At 41.2% G+C, this 24,114-nt stretch overlaps 1 protein-coding gene across 1 annotated transcript in view; it reads left to right on the top strand.

The window, feature by feature from the left end:
- The window catches only part of ADGRA1 (adhesion G protein-coupled receptor A1), a 538,647-nt gene that overhangs the window by 222,854 nt on the left and 291,679 nt on the right, over nt 1-24,114 (top strand). Inside the window, exon 7 of the mRNA XM_060241372.1 lies at nt 3,453-3,666. Within this exon, the coding sequence (XP_060097355.1) occupies nt 3,453-3,666 (214 nt within the window). The remainder of the gene's footprint in view (nt 1-3,452; nt 3,667-24,114) is intronic.

The raw sequence follows: 24,114 nt of genomic DNA, 5'->3' as shown, positions 1-24,114 counted from the left end.
TTTACATCAAGTTGCTTCAAAAATGCTAATTTTATGCAATTAAAATGAGTAAGATGGAAAAGATAACATCAGGTCATGTACATGGATCCATGCCATCATTTGTAAAGCTCATGCTAAAGCAGGCCAATATTTTCAAGATTATTTGTAAGTCTAAAATGTAATAAGCATGCAGAATATCAACACAATATATAGAGCCAAGCAATAGCAAGAAGCTATAAGATACATTAAAAACATACTAGTTATCAAGTACTAATATATTGAAAAGGCTAAGCCTCACGACTCACAAGAGAGCAGCTAGGTTCTCAACTTAAAAAAAACTTCAAGCCCTGATGTATCAATGGGCTGGAGAGATCAAGAGATCCTGTCTGTACGTATGGAAGGATATACAGTTACATGCTAATGATGTCATCCAGACTACAGCCATTATCTCAGCATTAATTATGATTTAAACTCTGTCCTATATAGGACTATAGTGAGCATTAATGCATTTTTAATGTGGAACATTTTCCTTGTTAATGAGTGATAAGGAAAATAATCTCAGCAGCTGCCCAATAAAATAACGATTTTAAGCATTTTAATTTCTAATGTGAGCACTGTTTGTCATTAGTTAATGAGACATATTTATCCCATGTATTAAGGGAAAACAAAGGATAAGTGGGGTGTTCTAGGTTCAAGTAAAAGGAAGTACATTGGAGTGGCCTAAGAGACCAATCTTAACTTGAAATTCTGTGATCATATTAGAGGCCAAAGAGCCATTTTTTTCTCACACATGGCCAGGAGAAAAGGCCTGTGCAGTCATTATCCTGGTATCTCTGCAAACCTTGTTTTTCAATCATGAGCTATTCTTCCTGATGCATACTCCTTTCCTAACCCTATTCTTTCAGGGACAACCACTGTGTCTCCTCATCCTAATTTAAACCATAGTTTCTCATTATATGATAATATATGACAAACCTTGATTAATACATACTAGCATCCCTTAACCATGGTTTTAAATTTACTCATCAACCTTTCCCTTCATAGTTATCTACATGTCTGGATCATAACACTGATGTGCTTCTATTAAATGAAATACACCCATAGTTTTATGTGATCCATATATTGATGTAGGGTCAGCACCAGAATACTCTGAAAGGTATAAATGCTAGGGCCCAAGTTTTCTGGTGGGCCTACTGCTGCTGACCCTCACCTACAAACCTCCCCTGCCACTTGTTTCTGCTCATGCTTCCAACTGCCCAGAGTCATTGATGAAGGGCATGGGGGTTCTCCCAGTGAGAATGCCATCAGTACTCCTAACTACATACAGTGGCCAGCACTGTGAGGGAAAGGGTGTGCAGGTGGTGCAAGCATCTGAGCTTGGGGGGTGGGAGAGCTTGCAAGCAGGAGATGGATGCATGAGCAGGTTGAGGGCATGCAGGTTTTCCTGTTCCCAGTTCAAATAAATGCTTTGGGGGGATTTTTTTTTTCATTTTGAGAACAAAACCCAAGTCTGTGATAGAGTTCAAGTTATGTAATTCTGTGGCATCTGAAATACTGAATAACATTTCTGACTCCCAGCATTATCTCTCATTTTCAAATTAGGAAGCTCTATTATAGATCCATTCTTTTACTATCATACAGAACTTTACACTTGCTGCCAACTTCAGTTTCTGTAATAGCATAGCCTTTTGACCATCTCATCAGATTGCATTCATGAGGAACTAAGAAATGCAGGTTTTGTTATAATAAAACTGGAATTTATTCTTCAGCAGTGGCTTTAATTGCAGTCATGCTGTATAGCTATGCCACGTTCTGCATGCTTAGGTGCCTGGCCCTGTATACTAAATAAATCCCTCTCTTCTCCAGTCTAACCCTGATTAAAGTGTGTGAATAGACTACAGAACCTTTTCCATGTGCAGCTGTGGTTTGTGCACTGCTAGCTTGCCAATTTGTATTGAGTTATATAATTCAGTTCTTGATGTGGAGGTATTCAAGGTGATCAGTGTGCGTTGGGTTACGCTTTCATCAAATCCCACCATTCTACTTTCGTTAAAGTACCTGGACTGTTTTGGGTACAATTCACATTTTTTTATGTTTGAGGGAGAAGTTTACAAATAAATTATTTTCAGAATTTTCTAATAATAATCATAATTTGAACTCCATCTGTACCAAACTTCACCTTTCTAGGTCATATGGAAGTAGCCTACGCTTTCTTTCACATGTATCCTTAGACACATGTGGACACTCTAACTTGGTTTTGAGACACTAATTTAGAACTATGACCAGTTTGTGGAAATTAAGCTCAGTATTGGCAGAAACCTCTTCCTGCTTCCACTGCTTGGCTAGCTTGGAAAACTGATACACTTGCCAATTTGGGGGGGTATAGGGTTGCCAAGTCTAATTCAAGAAATATCTGGGGATTTTGGGGGTGGAGTCAGGAGACATTAGGGGCGGAGCCAGGAGCAAAGGTGTGACAATCATATATGAACTCCAAGGGAGTTCTGGCCATCACATTTAAAGGGACGGCACACCTTTTCAATTCCTTCCTTCTATAGGAAATAATGGATAGGGGCACCTTCTTTTGGGGCTCATAGAATTGGACCCCCTGGTCCAATCTTTTTGAAACTTGGGGGGTATTTTGGGGAGAGGCACAAGATGCTATACTGAAAATTTGGTGCTTCTAGCTCAAAAAAACAGCCCTCCCAGAGCCCCAGATACCTGCAGATGAATTCTCCATGATTTTCTATGGGAATAAATCTCCATAGGGAATAATAGAGTTCCCAGCAGACATTTCCCTCCTCTCTCCCCCGCTTTCTGACGACCCTGAAGCGGGGGCAGGGTCTCCAAACTGGGGGATCCCCTGCTCCCACCTGGGGATTGGCAACCCTAGGGGGGTAGGTGGTAGGGTAGAATATGTGGTTTAAGAATCTTTACCTGGATAGCACGCAAGCAAGCTTAAAATGCCTCTAATAACCCAGACCATTTCCAAAACAAGGTTTAGAATTTATTGATGGAAACATAAGGATACAGGAATTGAAAATGTACTCAAGCAGAAGAACAGTGAAGCAGTTGTATTCAGAAGGACATGTCTATGAAGAGTCGCATGAAAGGAGAACAAGAGGAAGTCAAAGAAAACCAAGCCTCTGGATGAGTGAGAATTCTGTTCTGGGGAATGACCACAAGGGGCAGTGGGGGAGAGGGATTTAAAGAAAAAAAAGGAACAAGGAAAGGATTTACCTATCTTCAGTCCACTGAGCTGATTGAATACATTGCCCATTTCAGTGATAACATTCTGTATATAGAACAAAAACATCTCTGTTGGTGTTGCATCTAAATAAATTAAGAGAGATACTCATGACAGTGTCTGTTGAATCTAGTACTGCTAATTCTCTTTTTTATAGCAGCAAAATATTTTTTCTAAAATTGATTGCCAAAAAAATTAATGCATTTTTTCCTTTAACTCCCTTCTTTAGCTGGGCCTTTGGAGCTGCCTCTTTTTGAACTGATCCCGTCACAAAGACAAGTGGTTTTCCATGGTGATCGCTTGCCATTTCAGTGTACATCTACATTCCTTGATAATATGACACAAGTTAATTGGTATCATGATGGCCACCTTGTTGAAACTGATGAGGAGAGAGGCATCTTTGTGGAAGACAGCATAACACATGACTGCTGTTTAATTACACGGTAATGTATTTTTATTTATTAAACTATCCAGATCCCTCTTTTTGGATTTAAGGCCCTTTAAGAAGCACCTGCATTAATGGTTTAGATATAGCGTGGCAACATGGAAAACTCACAACTGAACATAACAGGAATTTTAAGCAGTACTAAACTGAATCAACATTCAGGAATCTCAAGCAGTACTAAACTGAATCACCATTCAGGGCTGCATTCTCTGATGGGGAAGTGTGGGAGAGTGGAAAGGCGCTTCTGCTCATTCCAGTGGGGATGATTTTTGGAAATTCCCTCTTCCACTACAGCTGTCCCGTGGCATATGGTATGCTGTCCCTGAGGGTACTGATGAGTGGGAGAAAGAAGGAGGAAAATACCAATATTATGTGGGTGAAACTGGCTTGCTGTTATTTACATCCAGCCTGCTGATTTCTACTTCTTAGGCTACTGAATTGTAAGCAGGAACTGTGGTCCATTATGCTCTGCACAACTTGTGACCCTGAAGCCAGGCACAGCCTCCGCATGATGGCCCACCATGAATTTCAGAAGCCTTTTTTTTTGTAGCCTGCTTAGAACTGGGAAAACAAGGAGACCACACTAGATTCTGTAAGTCTGCTATTATCAGTTGATAGGTTGATAAAGATTTCAGAAATCATCTTTCTGAGATACTAACTACAGCCTGAATCCTTCCTGAACTAATACTTGTTTTTCTCATTCACTCGGTGAAATTGGTCACCAGGGATGTCTGCAATGCAATATTCGAGAAGTCTGACTTATTGAAAAGGTGTACTTGAAGATAATACAAAGCTGTTCATTCTCAAAGAGCCAAAGTGGAAAAGGGAGTTGAATGTCTCCCTTCTGGAACACTCAATACATTTGTAATGAATTTCTGTTCTACTTCCTTATGCTGAAGTTAGCTGCTGAATCTTTTTTTCCCTTTTTAAACTTTTATATATATAGGAACCACAGGGCCAAAGATTTTCCTGGAACATTCACTCATTTTTGGCAGCATACCTCAGGGTTTAAATTAAGTGATTATAAATTTTAGTGATTCTACCTACCAGTAAAAAGTTGCCTATTGATTATATGTTACACACTGCTTTATATATATATGTTATTCCACATGTTATTCACTGTCTCTATTTGATGTGCATTACAGTATAATTTTGTGCTACTTTCAGTATATATACTTTCAGTTTTATTTTTTGTTGTTGCTGCAACTTACTTTAAATTCTAGTTCTGGAACAAAATTGGCAAATGTTGATTATTTTTTATACCCTGCCACACACACACATATACTAGTAAAAATTGCCTATTGATAATATGCTAAAGTGCGTGGGTGGGTGTGTATACCCACACATGTATATTATATAATATACCTATTATCAATAGGCAACTTTTTACTGGTATATGTGTGTGTGTGTGTGGCAGGGTGATGTAGTGGGATGTAGTGATAACCATAAGAATAAACAGCTTTGAAAGAAGATTAGATAGATTAATTGATAGGTCTATCAATGCCCATGGTGACTGAGGAGAACTTCCACATTTTGAGAGACTAAACCTCTGAATTCCAGAGCTTGGAGGCAACGTATGGGGAAGGTCTCAGCCTCTATGCCCTGTTGTTGGCCGTCCAGAGGAACTGGTTGGCCACCGAATGAGATAGAATGCTGAACTCGATGGACCATTGGTCTGATCTAGTAGGGCACTTCTTATGTTCTTAGAAAAATAATCACTGGTCACAGCTGCCAGAAATAAGAATTAAAATGTTTTCATCATCTTTCTAAGAGATCACAAGATTTAACTTGGTAGATTTGTCTAGTAAATACACCTTGCATTTAGCAGGCCTGAATGCTTGATTTCGGCTGTTATGGGTTTTGGTTAAATTCAGACATTGTTTGATATTGTGCTATTATCATAATTCACTTTGTGGGTTTTTCTGGCTAGATCCTGTACAAATATAATCCAAAGCACATTCTTCCATTACAGCAGACTCTAAAGCATATTCTTAGATTGTACAGGATCTGTTCTGTGTAAAAAAAAGAAAAGAAAAAGGGCATGCACAAAAAAATGGAATCAACCCTATTAGTGAACTTTACGTAAGAATTCTTTTCCTCCACCTCTGTAGTTTACAGCAAAACCCTAAACAGACTTCCATCTTTCTAAGTCCACTGAAATCAGTGGACTCAAAAAGATGTAATTCTGTTTAGTATTTGCACTACTATTGAAACTGATGAAATGCTTCCCTGTTGCCTCAAACAGTTTTCAGTGGCTGCCTTGCCACTTTCTGTTAATGACTGGAAGAATCAATCCCTCATGTTTGCTTAGTATACCTTGTGTGTAGTCAAACACAAAGGAAAACGAGCCATACTAGTTAAATCACATATTTCCACCTCAACCAGCTTCGTTCACTAAAATGCTACCAATTTTGAGAAATAAATTATTTGTGCATCAATTAGAGGGATTTTTAATCCCACCCCTCTTTTCAAATATATTTTCCTTGCTGATTTTTAGCCAGTTGACAATCCTTGATGAAAAGGTATGGGAGGGGGGAGCCTTGTTCCAACTGGTAGTATTGCTTAGGCATGCCAGTTCTCAAAGCCACATGCATTGGCACAGATTCTGATGGATAGTCAGTGTGAGCATGCTGAGAAACCAGATAATAATGTTTTATGAATTTAATACCCAAGGGTACTTAGAGTAATAACTAAGAACTGCCAAATCACTTTAATTTGTGTTTTCAAAAACTTGAATATCAAAGGATAGTGGTTGCCTCATTTGTCTTTATAATGACATCAGATGTGCCATTGAATTTTAGCTTTTATTTGCAACAGTTGTATTTTACACTACACAGAATTGCCTTAGTGCTTCTTTTTTAATGAAATGTAAGACCTGGGGAAAGCGCATTTAATAATGCCATATTTCTGCTGAACCACAAAATAAAAATCATCAACACCATTCTGATAGAACTAACTAAATTACAGAATACCTACTGCTTAAATCACTGGGTAGATATGGCTTTCCCTTCCCCTCCTTTTTGAAGTTGAAGACATCATATATTGTTTGCAACTCATCATAAAACTAACTACCTGAGAGATAATCAAAATTGCCATAGCTTTATAATAAATTTGAAGGTTTATTGCAGATTTATTGTTGTTGTTGTTGCTGCTGTCCTTTGTGTACTTCATGCTATTGAAGAATAATATCCACATATTATGTGTCACCATGCTGCAGTCTAGGATTGCTTTTGAATGCTGTGCTGATTATGTTTTCAAAAGGCAAAAGTATTTGGCGTTGTTAAAACTCGTGAATTATTGCTGTTTGCATGCAAGCCCTACAAATATAATATTCATCAGTTTTTATAACCCAATTTCATTTTATCTACTATTGTAACTGAAGCTATAAATAAGAAATTAATGGAGATTTTGGTTTAGTGCCCACAATTTAGGGACATCTGCTGGCTCTCTGGAGGTTTGTCAAGTCATTGTCATTTAGCATCTTCTGTTGGTTAATTTGTTTTACAGTGAGTAGAAAAATTTATGAATAGTATGTAGATAACAATCGTAAAAGACATTTTGTCCACCATGAGCAGTATCCTGCAATGGAGAGCTATGGTGGATATTTGATCTATTCTATGTGTGCTTGCCTAAACTGGGAATGTATCCTAGCAAACACTTCTGAATTTGTTGAAATACACAATGATTCCATGGCAGAGCTGCAAGTGTGTTAAGTGCCATCAAATTGCTTCTAACATAGTGACTATGAATTAATGACTTCCAAAACATCCTATCATTAATAGCCTTGCTCAGGTCTTGCAAACTGAGGGGTGTAGCTTGCTTGATTGAGTCAATCCCACTCAGGTTGGGTCTCTGTTCCTGGTACTTTCATCTTTTCCTAACATTATTAACTTTTCCAATGACAGTTGTCTTCTCATCGTGTGATGACCAAAGTACAATAGCCTCAGTTACTCATTTCAGCTTTTAGCTCTTGATCTAGAACCCACTTATTTGTCTTTGTGGCAGTCCATGGTATCCATAAAACTTTCCTTCAATACCACTTTTCAACTGAATCAAATTTCTTCCTGTCAGCTTTCTTTATTGTCTGACTTTCACACCCATACATAGTAAGGAGAATTCTGTGATGTGAATTATCTTGATTGCTGATGACAAATCCTTACACTCAAAGTCTCTCCTAGCTCCTTCATGAGTGCCCTTCCAAGTCTCAGTCTCCTTCTGATTTCTTAGTGTCGGTCTTTTGGTTGATGATGGAGCCAAGGAATAGAAAATCTTGAACCATTTCAAAATAGATTACCTTTATGAAGTTGTTATGTGAATATTGGCATTGGGTATGCAATAAGAAATTGGTAGTTTGAGTATTTATTTTTAAAGGATTCTATACATTTTAAATTATTCTGATTCTTCCAGATTAGTGGAATGCAAACTGAAATTGTGAGGTGTTTGTTGAATACTGTGGACAACTAAGCAACTATATAAAATCGATGTCGATGATACTTACTGTTTTATCGGTTTACTTTACTTATATAGATTCATTTATGGCCTATAAGTTAATTGACATGTTCAAATACACAGTTTCCGTCTCTCCTGATTGGGCAAATACAGGTTTAAAAAAACAGGACAGTGAGTCTGTAGGTTTGTAAACAGGCTGAATAAACTTTAGTCTCAGGTAGCAAATTGAGAGCAGGGCAAGGCATGGTGATCTGGTGATGTGGCATAATTGTATACAATTAAGAAATTTCCAATTTATTTAGCTCTAGGCATGACAGTAGGAGATAGAGTGTGTGATCAATGTCTCTAGTGCAATGATGTTGTCATGCCAGGGGCAACACTCTAGCATTCGTCCATGCTTTAACCATAGAGTTTAGGGAGAATGGTAGAATGCCACCCAGTATGATGATATCATATGTGAATCATGCCATAAGTGACATCAGCGTGCCTGGATGCTAATAGTGCCCCCCGTTTCACTGTGGATTTCATCCTGCTCCCTTGCTAAATAGCAACAGGCAACGGGAATTGAGGGAAAGGAGAACCCCCAGCGGGAAGATGGCGAGCCTGCTCAGCCCACTCTGGCAGAAGTACTGCAATCCCTGTCACTATCAATTAGGAAAGAAACAAGTGCTAATGTTTCTCATGGTAGCAGAATAGCAGCTGTCTGCAATGTTATTAGTCAAGCATTTTGGCATAAAAGAGGAACTTCTTGAAACCCTTTCCTCCCCATGTTTGTTGTTTACTGCTTCTCTCTGCAGTTTCTTCTGAACCCTTTTTTAAACAGTTATTATCGTTCTTTTATATGTGTAAAGTGCCGTCAAGTCACTGACAACCCCAGCAAGGGGCTTTCAAGTCAACTGCCATTGCCTTCCTACACAGAGTCTTCTTTTGATGTCTCCTTTTCAAGTACTGACTCTGCTGAGCTCAGGCTGTACATGCCACCTTTCCTCCCATTATCTCCCTTAGTTGGCTGGAATTATATTCCCAGACAGCTATAAATCACACAACTGCTGCACTATATTAGAGGGAGCTATCCTGCTGCACTATATTAGAGGGAGGCAAATGCTTTCTGCTTCAGCACTGAGTTGACTTTGTAACATCAAGGCCAGTTGAATTCACCACATGATGAAGTCATGTTAACAATTAACAATCAGGGTAGGTAGCCTCCCTCTGAACGGCATCAAAGAGAGAGAGAGAGAGAGAGAGAATATATGTAAGTGGGGGCATTAAAGACTTGGTAAAAGCTGGTGGGCAAACACTTTGTCCCTTTCCCCAGAATTTCCTCAAAGAATCATTGAAAGTGGGACCCCATTTCAGAGCACTGTGGAATCAGATGGTCTTCCAGCCTTAACTGTAGCTCAGTCCAACCCAATTCCATATCAATATAAGGAATCCAGTATGCACACTATGTTAGTATAATTTCTGCTCTTGTGGGATCTATGGGGCTGATTCAGGAACACAACTTGCAAAGCAATTTCAGTTAAATAAAATTTTGTTAATGTAAAACTTTCAACATTCAGAACAATATAAAAAGATTTATATAGCTTAAAATATAAGTGTAATAGTGAACAGCAACTGGCAACAGATAATCTCTATGAGTGCAGTTAAGGAACTGGTTCTTGCTTGCAACAACTCTGTGATGAGCCAAATCCAACTTTTCCAGTCCACCAATGTCATGGTTTCTACCAGTGCAGTCTTATTGCAACTGGAAACAATCTAGACATCACAGAAGCCAAAACTACAGTCTTCAACTGGAAAATGTAGCTCAGAAATAAGTTTATTACAATAATAATACTAGTCATATTAAATTCCTCCCTTTCCAATTAATATAATGTGTGTGTATTTTAAAAAAAAGTTATGTATATGTGTGTGTGTATGGAGACTGAAACTAGATAGATGATAGATGTGTGTGTGTGTGAGAGAGAGAGAATGTATGTCTAAATATATATATATATATATATATATATATATATATATATATATATATATATATATATATATATATATATATATATATATATATATCACTCTCTCTCTCTCTCTCTGTGTATAGTTTTAGCCTCCACTTACTGACTCCATCCCTACTGTGCTGAATAAATATGGGGGATACCATAACAGAGAAACTAGAAAAATAATACAAACATCAATGCTTAATATTATGTAGTGATATTTTGAAGTGGTTGTTTAGCTCTCAGGCAGACATCTTTCCAAAATATTAAACTTTTTTTTTGGGCTTGTGGTACATATATTCTCATTGTTCTGGGCCTGCATTTTAAAGTTTGATACAAGTATTATGAGTAAATATTTCAATTATATTAATGTTGTGTAAAAAGCATATTACTAAATGCTCTTGTAACTCAGTGAAAGATTGACTATGCTAATGAAATTAATTTTACAGCCATGTTCCGCCCATGATATTTTTCTTGGCAACAGTTGGCGCCATATGGGAGACTCCAAAAGATGTTTTCAACTTGCTCATAGTTCTCATTATTACATCAATAACATTGAATTATGTTGAACATGATTCTGGCTCACAGCTTTTATAGTCACATGAAAATATATAAGTAACCATCAATATATCTTTTTATCAACATGGCTCTTTCTGGGGGATACTTAAATCCAGAGTTTGGAGCCAGGAACAGAGAAGTCAGATCTTTCTACAAACCTGACAAAAACCCCAGGTTTTCAAAATAATTTGAAATCTTTTTTTTTAAAGAGGAGTTTAAATGCCCCACAATAGCACTTGTAGCTTTAAGAAGTGATTCCCTCAGTGGATATTATGGCTGATGCCAGGCAAATTTGGTTCTGTCAGTAAAAGGCAGTGCCTCCTCTTAACCCACTCCTGGTCCCCTTCCTTTTGCCCTGTAGGGATGTCTCATTAGGGCCAGGCATGCCAGCAACCACCAAGTGACTCACTACTGTATCACCTAGGCCAGATGGCGACCACCAGCTGACTCTCTATAATTGACAGCATCTACCACATGAAAGCCAGCCTGATGTATTGGGAAGAGTGTCAGATTAAAATCTGCAACACCCAGACTTGTACCCTTATTCTGTCATGAATGGGTGATCTTGAACCAGTAATTCACTCTCTGCACTGTCCACCTCACAGGGTTGGTGTGAGGATAAAATGGTGAGGAGAAGGATATAAATTGCTTTAGGTTTTCATATATATTCAATATAATTGAAGATGGGAGGCGGATGAAATGTTGGTTGGTGATGGGTGAGAAAGCAGGGGAAAGTGATAATATGGGAATTGCTAGGATGAGGGAAAGAGGAAATAGCTTGGGAGGGAGAGGCACAGGGGAAAGTGAGGTGGCCCTGCAAGTTCTTGTGGTTTCCCTACTGTGCCTGGTGGCCTACACTACACAGCTGGGCCTGATCTGGTAGCTGGTACTGCACAGCTAAGCCCAGGAGCTGGCACTGCATAACTGAGCCATAGTTTTCCCAGGCAGAGGCTACCATGGAGAGAGAAGCAGGGAAAGCTGAAGATAGGGCCCCAATAAAGGTTGGTTAGCTGGTGGGTGGAAAGGAGGGACGAAAGCAAGGAAAGGGGAGGTGATATGGGGGTTGCCAGGAGAGAAAGATGAAATAGTATGGAAATGGAGGATACAGGGAAAGTGTGGTGCCCCTTGTAAGACCTTGCAGTTTCCACACCATGCAGTTAGGCCCAACCCAGCAGGCAGTATGCAATTGGGCCAGGATTTGTCTGGTGAGAGACTACTAGGGGAGAAGATAAAGTTAGACTGGCTGGTTGGTATGACAAGAGAACAAAGCAGGGAAAGGTGGGATAAGCTTTGGGGGCTTTCAGGAGAGGGAAAGAGGAAATTGTAGGGAACTGGAAAATGTAGTGTTTTTGGTCCAACTCAGGAAATATCTGGAGATTTCAGAGGTGGAGTCAGCAGACTTGTCTATTCCATATAAATTAAAAAACAAACAAACAGCAGTGCAGTTCCCCTGAATACAGTTATTTTGTTTTCCTTTTTTGTTCCCCAGCAGCTGCTAAATGAACACACACTCACAAAGTAGCCAAAATAAACAGTTTGCATGCCCACAATTTTGTGATCTTCCTGGGGCAATGGTGTAGATAGCTTTACTCACTGGAGTTGCTGAATGTAACTCTGCTGTATTTCAACCACCTTATACAGAGAAGTCTAAGGGGTGGAGTTTTCATCTATCCCATAATCAGGTTCTAGTCAACTCTTTACTTTTTTTTCTTACTGTTTCTTTATTATCCCAAACAGCTTCTGAAAAGAATGCAAAAGGAACAGAGGAACTGGGCTCTCTTGCTTCCTCTCTCAACCATGTTGCTCTGCCTCCTTGTCCCCTCCCACCTCAACAGCTTCAGTCTCACAGAGATTTAAAGGCACATACACTCCTTTCCAAAACAAAAGCAGTTTGGAAGCTTCCAACCCTGGCTGAGAGACACATTGTGGCTGTTGGGGCAGGACTTTCCCCCTTCCCTGGCCAACTGGCTGGTGGTGAGGAGGAGTTTGCAAAACTGGCTGATCTCCAGCCAGGACCTAGGAAAATGAGATACCCCCTGCAAATTCTTACAATTTGCTATGCTATATGCTATCACAATATACAATGAACATGTTCCCAGGAGCTGCAGTTAGCTGAATATTGGGCACCTGGTTACCATGTTTTTGCATACAGGAATGCCCTAGGGAAAGTATTTGACATGCCCATTCTGGAAATACAAGATCCCATCTTTCCTGAAATGCTGCTTTCTCATTGACATTTCTCTAACATGAAATTATATCCTACAACATGAACAGTGGTAGGCATACAAATAGTGTGTAAGAAAACACCTGGGGTTTTGGTCCATTTCCAATACTAAAGCTGCAACTTGTTTTTATTATGGTGAATTTGATGAAAAATGGAAGAGTTGTCATCAATTGTATAGAAAGTATAATGTTATAATTATGAGAACAACTGGAAGCAGTTATTATGACAGAAAGAGGAAATGGGTAAAACTAAATAAAGTGTATAGCAACAAAATATGGTAAGCAGCTCAGGAATTCAAAAGGAGCACAGGAGGAAAAACTGATGCTGGTAAGAGTGAGAGCTGGTCAACTTCTGTATTTTCCAGATTCCAGGTACCAGGTGTGCATTTGGTCCCCTCACAGAATACCTCACAAGTGCTCAGGAGATATATTAAAGTTTATGACACTTAACATTGACATTCTCAGCAGAATTATGCCCTTCTAAGTCTATGAACTTCAGCTGGCTAAGGAAGTATGTAACTGCTTAGGATGATTTTGTTGGCAATAAGAGTTTTAATTATAGAACACATGAATTCAACCATTTAATACAAAAATGTGACTTTATATATTATATACAGAAGCTTTTAAAAAAGAGGTGCAACATTAAGTTGCAACATTGAATGGGAAATCTTTACATTTTTCTTTATAAGATGTCATGACCCAGATGGGGTGCCACATGACACTTACACTGCTCTGGAATTAGGGTCCCTTGAGAAGGCCCAGAGTCCCCTCCCAAGCCCTTCAGATCTTTTGCTTTGGCCAAGAAAAATCATAGAATCATAGTATCATAGAGCTGGAAGGGACCTCCAGGGTCAATCTAGTCCAACCCCCTGCACAATGCAGGAAACTGAAATAATGGTCGTGTAGAACAGGCAGAGTAACAAAGAATGACAGAAAGGTTTATTTTAAACAGGAAAATCAATAAAGGGGAAGTGAACAGATAAGGTGCTTTAAAACTATAGTAACGTGGGTGAAGGAAAATAAACATGAAATCCCTAAGGCGACTAAACTTAACTGTTCTAGTCTGTTAGGCCACAGGCCTCAGCCTGCTCACTCTCTCCCTCAGAGTGAGGGTCTTCCTCCTAACAGCAGTCATCCTTCCTGCTTGACCTCTCAGGAGAAAAGAACAGCATTTGTCTCCTGAGAGAGCTTGTAAACAATTCCCCTCAGAACCTACTTGGATGCTGATTGGCTGAAACCAGCGCCAAAGATTCTGGGATTGTAGGATGTTTTCTCCTACTGCGACACAGGCTTCACAGTTTTTAAAGCATATCTTTATTGCAGTTTCATTAACATAAAGGAGTTGCTTGCGGCCAAACGAAGTTAGCCCAGGAGCCGCAACACCAGTGACTACCTTAAATGGTTGCTTTCGGTTCCATAGATTAATTTAATTTCCATAGATTCCATAGGTTCCATAGATTAATTTAATTTCAATGAAGGCACAGAGAGAACATGCACTTTAGCAGGGTAGACTGAGAAAGATGAGCAGGAATCGGTGAGAGTTTTAGTTTGGTCTATCATGAATCTTATTTTTTAAGTAAATCTTCTGAGTTAATCTCACTGTGTGTTTGAACTGGAAGAAAGCATGTATGTCAAGTACACAAGAGAAAGAGAAGCCGCTGCTCTTGAAGAATGACAGACTTATTTATTATAGCTAAGTGCTGCAAGGCTGACATGGTGTCCGATGTATCTATATGAATAAATGATGCAGGCTTTCCAGTGATATGAAGTTATGATAAGAGTTGTGATCAGAGTTCTCTTCATCACAGATGATAAGCACTCAACAAAGCCATGTTGTTGCAAATGGCTGAATGGTATGTGTCCATACCAATAGGTATTTAAGTTTGCTAGATACAATGATGAATAGGAGAAAAACAGCCCATTCTGGCAACTGTAACTTTACACCATTATTTCAGTTTTTTTAAAAGCGGTTTGTCACCTTGTATTTTGAAAAACAGTTTTTGAATCAAGAAACATGGAATATAATATTAAAGGCAAGCCAGGTTTGAGGTAAACTCCTTCACGGGATATTCGAAACATCACACTATCAAACTGTCAACAAAACTGACAACCATGTTGCAGAGATGACAGTCCTTTTGTGGGGATTTCAAACAATGATGTGCTTCTGAAACAGCATAAAAGATGTTGCACATTCTGTCTTCACTTTGTTTTGAAGGTCTGCTGGCCCGACAAAAATGTCAAACCTTACAATCCAATAAAGAATTAAAACAACCAGCATTTCTAGGACTGGTGATCAAAGTTCAGCCAAGAGGGACATGCCTAGTGGAATTGGATTCTCTGTCATGAGCTCAAACTTGGAAAATGAATGAAAAGTGGCTGGTTGAAATGGTTCAGGTGACCCATAAACTGGAACATATGTTGTATGAAAAAAATGATTCATGACCAATGACAACCCAGAATGTAGAATGCCTGTCAATAAACATGGGAATGGTTGTAAATACTTTGAGAAAGACTGCTGAGAAGCTAACTCAGTAAAAATTTCAGTTGTCATGTTCAGCCAGAAAGTACTGATACAGAATCTGTTTACCACTATCAGGTCAAAACAAAGATGGATACCTAATTGAAAGATATATGAGAATACAAATGTATTAAAATCTTTTTTTTTAAATGTGGCCATTAAGAAACAGCATAAGTCAACAGTCATACTTTGCAGAAAAAGAGAAGGTAAAGATAGTGGCCCTAATACTGCAAACTACCTCTTTTAGAATGTATTCATGAAGAACATTTTATTATTCCCATTCTGTTATTTAGGCAGCAATGTACTTCTTGATTTGGGATGTCCTTTCCCATTGGATGTCAAGCTGGCACTGTTTTTCTGACACCACCAGAAGACGATATTGCATTTATATCCTGCCCTATACTCTGAATTTCAGAGTCTCAGAGCAGTCACAATCTCCTTTACCTTCCTCCCCCCCACAACAGACATCCTGTGAGGTAGGTGCTGAGAGAGCTCTTACAGCAGTTGCCCTTTCAAGACAACTCCTACGAGAGCTATGGCTGACCCAAGGCCAATCCAGCAGCTGCAAGTGGAGGAGTGGGGAATCAAACCCAGTTCTCCCAGATAAGAGTCCGCACGCTTAACCACTACACCGAGATGTTACCTTCTGAAGATGTGCATGAGCTAACTGAATTTCAAAGCAGAAAGGCTTTGTTTTTATATAAGTAATGCCTCCTGTTGGTCTGCTTTTGTTTTCTCCATTTCTGTGCCGGTTAAACACAAGAGCAAATATTTTGGTTGTGCATGCTGATATACAGGTAGGCTGAACTTGAGACGAAAGGGGGAGAGAAAGAAGGGAATGCTACATTTGCCGTCTTCTGATGCCCACCAGTGTCATACTATTTTCCCTCAGTTATGTATACATTGAAATCAGTCACTCACAGAAAAACAGAAATAAGGCAAAAGCAGACAATCTCTGACAGATAAGTGATGCAAGATCTCTTAACATTTTAAAATTTCCTTCATGGCAATCATGGGGGGCCCAGCATGGGTCCAGGCTGCTATGGTGGGAAAGAGGTTGTTTTTGTTACTAGAAATAGCATAAAAATTCAACAAGCTTTTCTTTATTTTCTCTGACTCTGCCCATGTCACATTCTGAAGAACAGAATTTGCACTGAAATTTCTCGTGCACTTTCCTCATAAGATACTTAATGAACAAACTGCTTTCCCCCCCAACATTATCTAACATAAACTGCTATATGCAGGGCTTTTTCAGTGGTGGCCCTTTCCTATGGAACGACTTTTCCCTTGAGAGTCACCTGATCCTTACCTCATTCTCTTTTATGTGCCAGGCCAAAATGTTTTATTTTACCCAGGTTTTTAATTAAGGAACTGATATTTTAACATAATTTGTGTGATCTGTTTTTAGGCAGAGAGCTGTTTTAGATTTTAAAGCTTCTCTTTTATGCCATGGGTAGGTTTTTAATAGCTGACAATTTCCATTTTTTTTAAATATATGTTTTAATTTGTAATCCACTTCCAGCAGGTGCCCAGGGGACATAGCATAGACATTGTTAAACTAAATAAAAAACCCTGTCATGACAGATGTTTAAAGATATCTGCAGCTCACCAGTAGGAGAAAGTTTAACAGGGAAAAAAGGACCAGTTGCTTGGTCAGTGTGTAATATTTGGCTGATTGGGCTGTCAACCCTTGCTGGTTGCCATGATCAAGTGATCCAACTTAATGTAAGACAGCTTCATATGCAGCTGTTCAGAATAATTAGTAGACTCCAAGAGGGCTCTGCTTCAATATTTTAGTATAAATCTCTTTCCCCACCATTTAAGGAGAAAAGAAAGAAGACTAGTTGGCCAAACACAGATCTTGGGGTTCCTGGTTGTGGTTCCTTTGGCCTTTTTATCTTAGGAGGAATTGGAGATGGAGATGGATGATTTTGGTACCCAGACTGAGGGGGAGCCCCAATCTTTTTACCCCTCTAATACTAGTGGGAGATCGCCAGACCTCATCTGGAGGCTGGCAACTCTATTTAATTCTTGGTTTTTCTTTCCTGAGTATGCACTGGCCTACTAGTGGAAGAAAGGGGATAGATCATTGAACCTACTAACAAGGTCATCTAGAATCCTGGCTGGAATTATAAAATGAAGTCATCATAGGCTGAATTCAGATGGCCAATTTGGGCCAAAACAGAAATGGCCCATGTCTGGATTTAAATGGCACATTCAAACACACACATCTGGGTCTTGTTTGACTCCCACCTTCACCTCATCTTCCGCTGTCGCTCTGCTGCTTCAAAGAGCTATCAGATAGTAAGTGGTAGCAAATCGCTGATGCTCTTCTGGGGTACCTATCCCGGCCTCCTGAACCACTGCCAGGGAGCTGTCATTCAAGTGTTTGAGTACTGAGATCATTCTTCCGGGGCGCACACAGCCCGTCCCTGTTGTGGCAGTGGGCCACGTGCTGTCTGACCACCCCCAGGGTGCTTTCCACTAAACTTGCTTTCTTTTGAGATGGGAGGCTGCTGCCCCAAGCTGCCTGTCTGTACCCAGCCATAGACTTGGGAAAAATGAGTGGCTTGTGGAGTATTATTGCTCAGGTGATTGAGTATACAGTGTGTACATACCAAAGCTAAGTGGGAGGAAGTTGCTTGTATTGGGCCATGTAAGACAAATAAAAGGTATGGGTACTTCGCAATAGTCATTGGTTGGCATTATACATCCTGGTGGTTATGATTGTTTTACTCTATTTGTCAGAGATGTTAACCTTGTCTTCCACTACCATAATTCTGGAATAGAATTGTTTGTCCATTAGTGGATGCAACATAATACAGCAGCTGCACCCTGGGCAAGATAGAGCTTCAGGTTCAGCTTCAGGTTACCAAATGAAAGACTGCTTTAGAATCATGAAACAAAGAATAACTTTGAAATTAATTAGAGTGGCAAACTCTGTTGGCTGTCTTTTTCTTGCTGTTCCCAAAGCCTTGTAATCAAATAATCAAGGATTATCATAACGAGATTAGCACGTTTTAGTCATCAATTTGGAAATATTTTACTTACAAAGCTTTTGAGCGGAGTTTTGTTGGGTTTTTAAAAAATGTATTAGACTGGTTGTTATTACCTGATACCTGTTGTGGGCTGGGCTCATAAACCCAGGGATAGCTGGGTTACATCAGAGCAACCATCACTGTGAGACTGTAAAAAGGGCTGTGGTTCAGTGGAAGAGCTGTTGCTTGGCATGCAGAAGGTTCAATCACTGGCTTTTCTAGCTGGAAGGATCAGGTAGGAGGTGATATGCAAGATTTTTGTCTAAGCTCCTGGACAGTTGCTGTTGGTCTGAGTTAAAAAAAAGCACCCTTGATGGGCTGAGGATCTTATTCAGCATAAGGCAACTTAATGTGTGAAATAAATAAAAGCAGCAATGCAAACAAGTTTGTCTTCTGACAGGTCTTGTGGCTACTGTTTCTGTGCTCTATAAACACACATTTAGAGCTGTGCTGTCTGCACAAATAGTGTTTTAGAGGCATGAATGAAAATATATGTGCTCTGAGTTATGCACCAGTATTCTTTGTGCTATTGCAATGGGTCGTCTTGCCAAAATGCCTCTATTTTGGTTTTGTTTGGTTTTTTTTTTCCCTTCATCATCCAACACAGGACACTCTTCTTTTCCTCCTGTCTTTGCAAGACCAATAAACAAGTTTTTGACCATCAGCACCGTGAAGTTAGGAAAGCCAGCAGAGCAATCAGAACCTTGGTCAATCATATTTCACTTAACAAGGAAAATAGCCAGAGAAGATGAGCCTTGCCAGTTTCTGACTCTAGTATCTATTTAGTATCTATCAAGAACACCAATAATTAATATTTATTTGCAAAAGGGTTCTGTTCTAAATATGACCCATACTCATATTTACTATCTCTGCAAATAATTTTGACAGTCTCAATTCTGTAGTTAAGATTTCAGGGGACTTGCCTAATAAATACCACCTGTTGTCAAGCATACAAGTTATTCTCACTGTAAAGCTGTATTATTTAGACTGTTACTTTGCTGGTGCATATCAAAGCTCTGTAACCCATTCCTTAGTTCTCACCTCTTGTAAAAAATGCAGGAATGCCTGCTTTGAAGATAGTGCCTCCTGGGACAGTTCCCAAGCTCAAGCCTGGGACCCAGAATGTTGCTAACCGCAAAAGATAGCCAAATGCATAGCTTTGGTAATTCACACGCCTGTGTTAGAATTCCTAGTTATCTCTAATGTTCACTTTGATGTATTCCTTAAAGCCAGCTGCTATACACTAAAATGTATCACTTTCAAGCTGTTCCATCCATGAGCACAATGACTTTGACTTTGTACTTGGTTCGCTTGGTTCTTTTGAAACTTCCATGCTTGACATTTTGAAAGTGATCCATGTTAAAGTTCAGCTGACCTGGCAACTTTCGGACCGAATGGCTGAAGGCGCTCCAGATAACAGCGAACCTATTAATTCATTGGAGAGAGGGCTGGAAGACAGAATAGAAGTGCGGACCCCCCCCCCTGTGGCACATTTTGGACACGAGGAGAGTCGCGGTGCGCGGGTCCCCTCTGCACATACAACAACTTTTCATCACCCCATGGAAGTGGGAACCGCGAACTTCAACCACCCTGATGGAAGAAGCCCCAGCCCGGCAAGAGGCCATCCTAACGAGACACGCCCGTGGAGGAAACGGTGGTAGAGCCCCGGGAGGAGAGCAGGAGTGCAACCCAACTGGGGAAGATGACGAACGGAGGGAGCCCTGACCTGACGATGGTGGCAGGGGGCCGGGAGGCTCCGACTCTGAGGAGGAAGATGGAAGCAAAGGACCGGGTGAGCCAGACATCCTTGAGATGATGAGGGGTGAGATGGCTAACATGGCAAGGGGCTTAAGGGACGAAATCCAGGCTAACGCCACCTTTATGGCCCAGGTGATGCGAAGGCAAATCACTGAGACCGGGGGACTCGAGAGGGATACTGGGGATCCCAAGGAGAAGGCCACCCTTAGCCCCGCAGCTCCCAGCACCGCCAGTGATTCCACCCCCCCCCCCGATACTGGCCTCACAGCTTAAAGCTCTACCAGCAGTCCCGGCTCCACCGCCAGTGATTCCAGCCCCCCACGACTATGGAAGGGGGAGAGAACTTGATGCAACCTTTGATGGGGATCCCGAAGAAGTGGAATACTTTTCCATCCAGGCCAATACTTGCATGCACTATTGGGGGAATACATTTCCAGACGAATTCAGCAGGGTAAACTACCTTGGTTCAAAGCTCAAAGGGGCTGCCAAGAGATGGTACGTAAGCCTGTACGAAACCAGAAGCCTGGAGCTAGACATGGTAGCAGCATTCCTGCAAGCCCTGCTCATCCAATACGAAGACCCGCTGCAAGAGACCCGAGTGTTAATCGCCTTGTGGGACATGCAACAGGTATCAAAGTCGGTGCGTGAGTATGTGGCCAAATTTAGAGCCAACAACATATAAATCTAATGAAATAAATAAATAAAATAAACTGATGAAAAGAGAACCGTTCCAAAGAGGCCTGAACGCAAGTGTGCTGGATCTGGCCCTGCAGCAGGCGTGCCCCACTACACTGGTGGGGTGGGTGCAGCTAGTGGAAGAGGTAGAAACCAACATGAAGAGGGTGGCCCTGCAGTGTCAACAGCAGCAAGGGGGAAAGGGGGGGAACATGAGTCTCGGTCAGGAGCAAAAACCGAAGGGAAGAAGGCCCCACAGACGGGAGGGACAGCTAAACTCCTGCTGGCCCACAAGTACTTTTGAGGTGGGGACCCAAATCACTTAGCCGTAAACTGCCCGGAGAGACCTCGAGGCCCCCCCCGACTCCAAAGCCCATCGTGTCAGCACCCAAGAAGGCCCAAGTGCGCGCAAGAGAGTCGGTGAAAGGGAGTACCATCACCCCAAACATCACTGAGGAAGAAACCATCATCCTGGATGAGCTGAGCGAGATGTTGTGAAAGAGCTGGCGGAAAACGAGGACGGCCTGCACTGAAGGGTGCCGAGCAGCAGGTCGTGGATCTAATGGCACCACTGAGTGTGAGAATAACTGGATCTTTGTTTTTTGTCCCATTGACTTTATTGAACCCAAAGCTAAAAAGATTTGTGCACGTGAGAGCTCTAATTGACTCTGGGTGTACGAGGGAAATAATCACCCCTAAGCTGGTGGAGGCACTCGGCCTCTCATGAACCCCCTTGCCCCACCCCATCCAATTTGAACAGATGGATGGCTCAGTAATGAAGGGGGAGCCATGTGTAGAACAAACCCAGGCAGTACCCCTGGGCATAGAGGATCATTGGGACATAGAACTGTTTGTAATCGCCCCCTCCGCATCCTTTGATGTGGTTCTAGGAGTCGGCTGGCTAGCCAAGCATGAACCGGACATTAGATGGGGGGACCAAAGTATAGACTTTACGGACAGTAAATGCAAATGCCACCAGTGGGACAAGGCGTGGGGATTGGATCCCCCCCCCCAGGAATGAGAAATTGAGGAGGAGATCTGGTCTATCCCTAAAGAGTACTGGGACCTGAAAAGGGTGTTCAGTGAGGAGGAAGCGAATGAACTCCCTCCCCACAGAAGCACAGATTGTGCAATTGAACTCATCCCCGGTCAGGAGCTACCCAAGGCGAAATTCTACTCCATGGGGTGGGCCGAGAAATCAGAGCTGAGGAAATTTTTAGACAAAAATCTCAATAAGGGCTTTATTAGACCAGTGACTGCCCCGCACGCCACCCCTGTACCCTTCAGGAAGAAGAAGGACTGTACTCTTCAGGAAGAAGAAGAAGCCTCAGGCTCTGCACAGATTTTAGAGGGATCAATGGGATTTCAACCTCCAACGCTTATCCCATCTCGCCAATCAGAGATCTACTGAGCACCGTCTCAGAAGGGAAAATTTTCACTAAACTGGACTTGAGAGATGCTTACTTTAGAGTGCGAATAAAGGAGGGCAATGATTGGAAAACCGCCTTCAACACACCGATGGGCCAGTTTGAATATTTAGTCATGCCATTTGGATTACAAGGGGCCCCCAGGGTCTTCATGAACTTCATCAATGAAGTTCTAAGGGAGCTCCTGTACCGGAAAGTGGTGGTGTATCTGGATGGCATAATTATTTATTCAAAGGACATGGACTCACATGTAAAATTGGTGAGAAAGGTACTGACCACCTTGTATGAACACAAACTGTATGCCAAATTATAAAAATGCGAATTCCACAAACCGGAATTGGATTACTTGGGATTTAGGGTGTCCGGGAAGGGGCTGGTCATGGACCCAGCCAAAATCCAGGCGGTGTTAGACTGGGAACCTCCGAGGACACGTAGACAGCTCCAATCATTCATCAGATTCACAAATTTTTACCGTAATTTCATTCAAGGGTTTGCCCAGACAATGTTACCCCTAACTGATCTTTTAAAGACTAAAGGGAAGGGTCCCGAAGTGAAGAAATCAGGGGCGAAGTTAAAATGGATGCCTGAGTGCCAACAGGCATTCAACAAATTAAAGAGACTGTTTACCAGTGAGCCCATTCTGAGCCCATATTCACTGAATATGGATATAACAACAGCTTGGATATAACAACAGTCCACAGTTTGACCAAAACCTCCCCTTTCAAAATAGTGAATGGCTACGAGGGGAAGCCTTTCCCGTTACTACCAGGGGATGACCCCACAGCGACCCCCTCTTCATTCGAGCAATGGTGGGGGTCCCTGGGGGAAGGATGGAAAGTAATACAAGAAAATTTGGAAATGGCCAAGGAGGCTTACAAAAAAACACTATGACAAGAAACAATCAATCAATCCATTTTTATTTGTATCCCGCCCTCCCCGCCGAAGCAGGCTCAGGGCGGCTAACAACATAATCAATACATTAGTTTTACAGGTATTTAAACATAACTAATTAACACATTAATTAAAATCTTACTAAAACTCTAAAATCAATAAAATCATTAAAATTAATATACTGGTGCTATTGTATAGGTTTCACTAGCAGTTTCCCTTAGTCGGTGAAGGCCAATCGAAACAGGGTGGTCTTGCAGGCCCTGCGGAACTGTTCAAATTCCCGCAGGGCCCGCAGATTCTCTGGAAGCTGGTTCCATAGGCGTGGGGCCATAACAGAGAAAGCCCGATCACACACCCCTGTGTGGGATTTTAAAGTGGGGGAGACAGTGTTTTTGTCTACAAAGAACTTACCCTTGCCACAAACACCGAAGAAATTAGCTTACAAATACCTGGGACCATTTAAAATAAAAAAGCTTATAAATAAAGTAACTGTGGAACTAGAGTTACCAAAGTTGTTTAGTAAAATCCACCCTGTCTTTCATTGCAGCCTTTTGCGCCGGGACATGGGGGCTACGAATTGGCACCCTCGTCCACCGGTGCCACAACTGATTCAAGTGGAGGGACAGAGTCACCATGAGGTGCAGGAGATACTGGATGCAAGGTTGAAAAGGGGAATGCTCTACTTTTTAATAAGGTGGAACCATTTTCCCCCAAGTCACGATGAGTGGGTAGAAGCATCCAATATGAGGGTGCCCAGGTTATTGAAGAAGTTTTACCTAATGCACCCAGAAAAACCCCGGAGTAAGGCTTAGGGGGGGCAGTATGGCAAGCATACAAGTTATTCTCATTGTAAAGCTGTGTTGTTTAGAATGTTACTTTGCTGGTGCATATCAAAGCTCTGTAACCCATTCCTTAGTTCTC

The sequence above is a fragment of the Heteronotia binoei genome, chromosome 6, assembly GCF_032191835.1.
Source record: "Heteronotia binoei isolate CCM8104 ecotype False Entrance Well chromosome 6, APGP_CSIRO_Hbin_v1, whole genome shotgun sequence".
NCBI lineage: Eukaryota > Metazoa > Chordata > Lepidosauria > Squamata > Gekkonidae > Heteronotia > Heteronotia binoei.
This window is presented reverse-complemented; position numbering and strand designations above follow the sequence as displayed.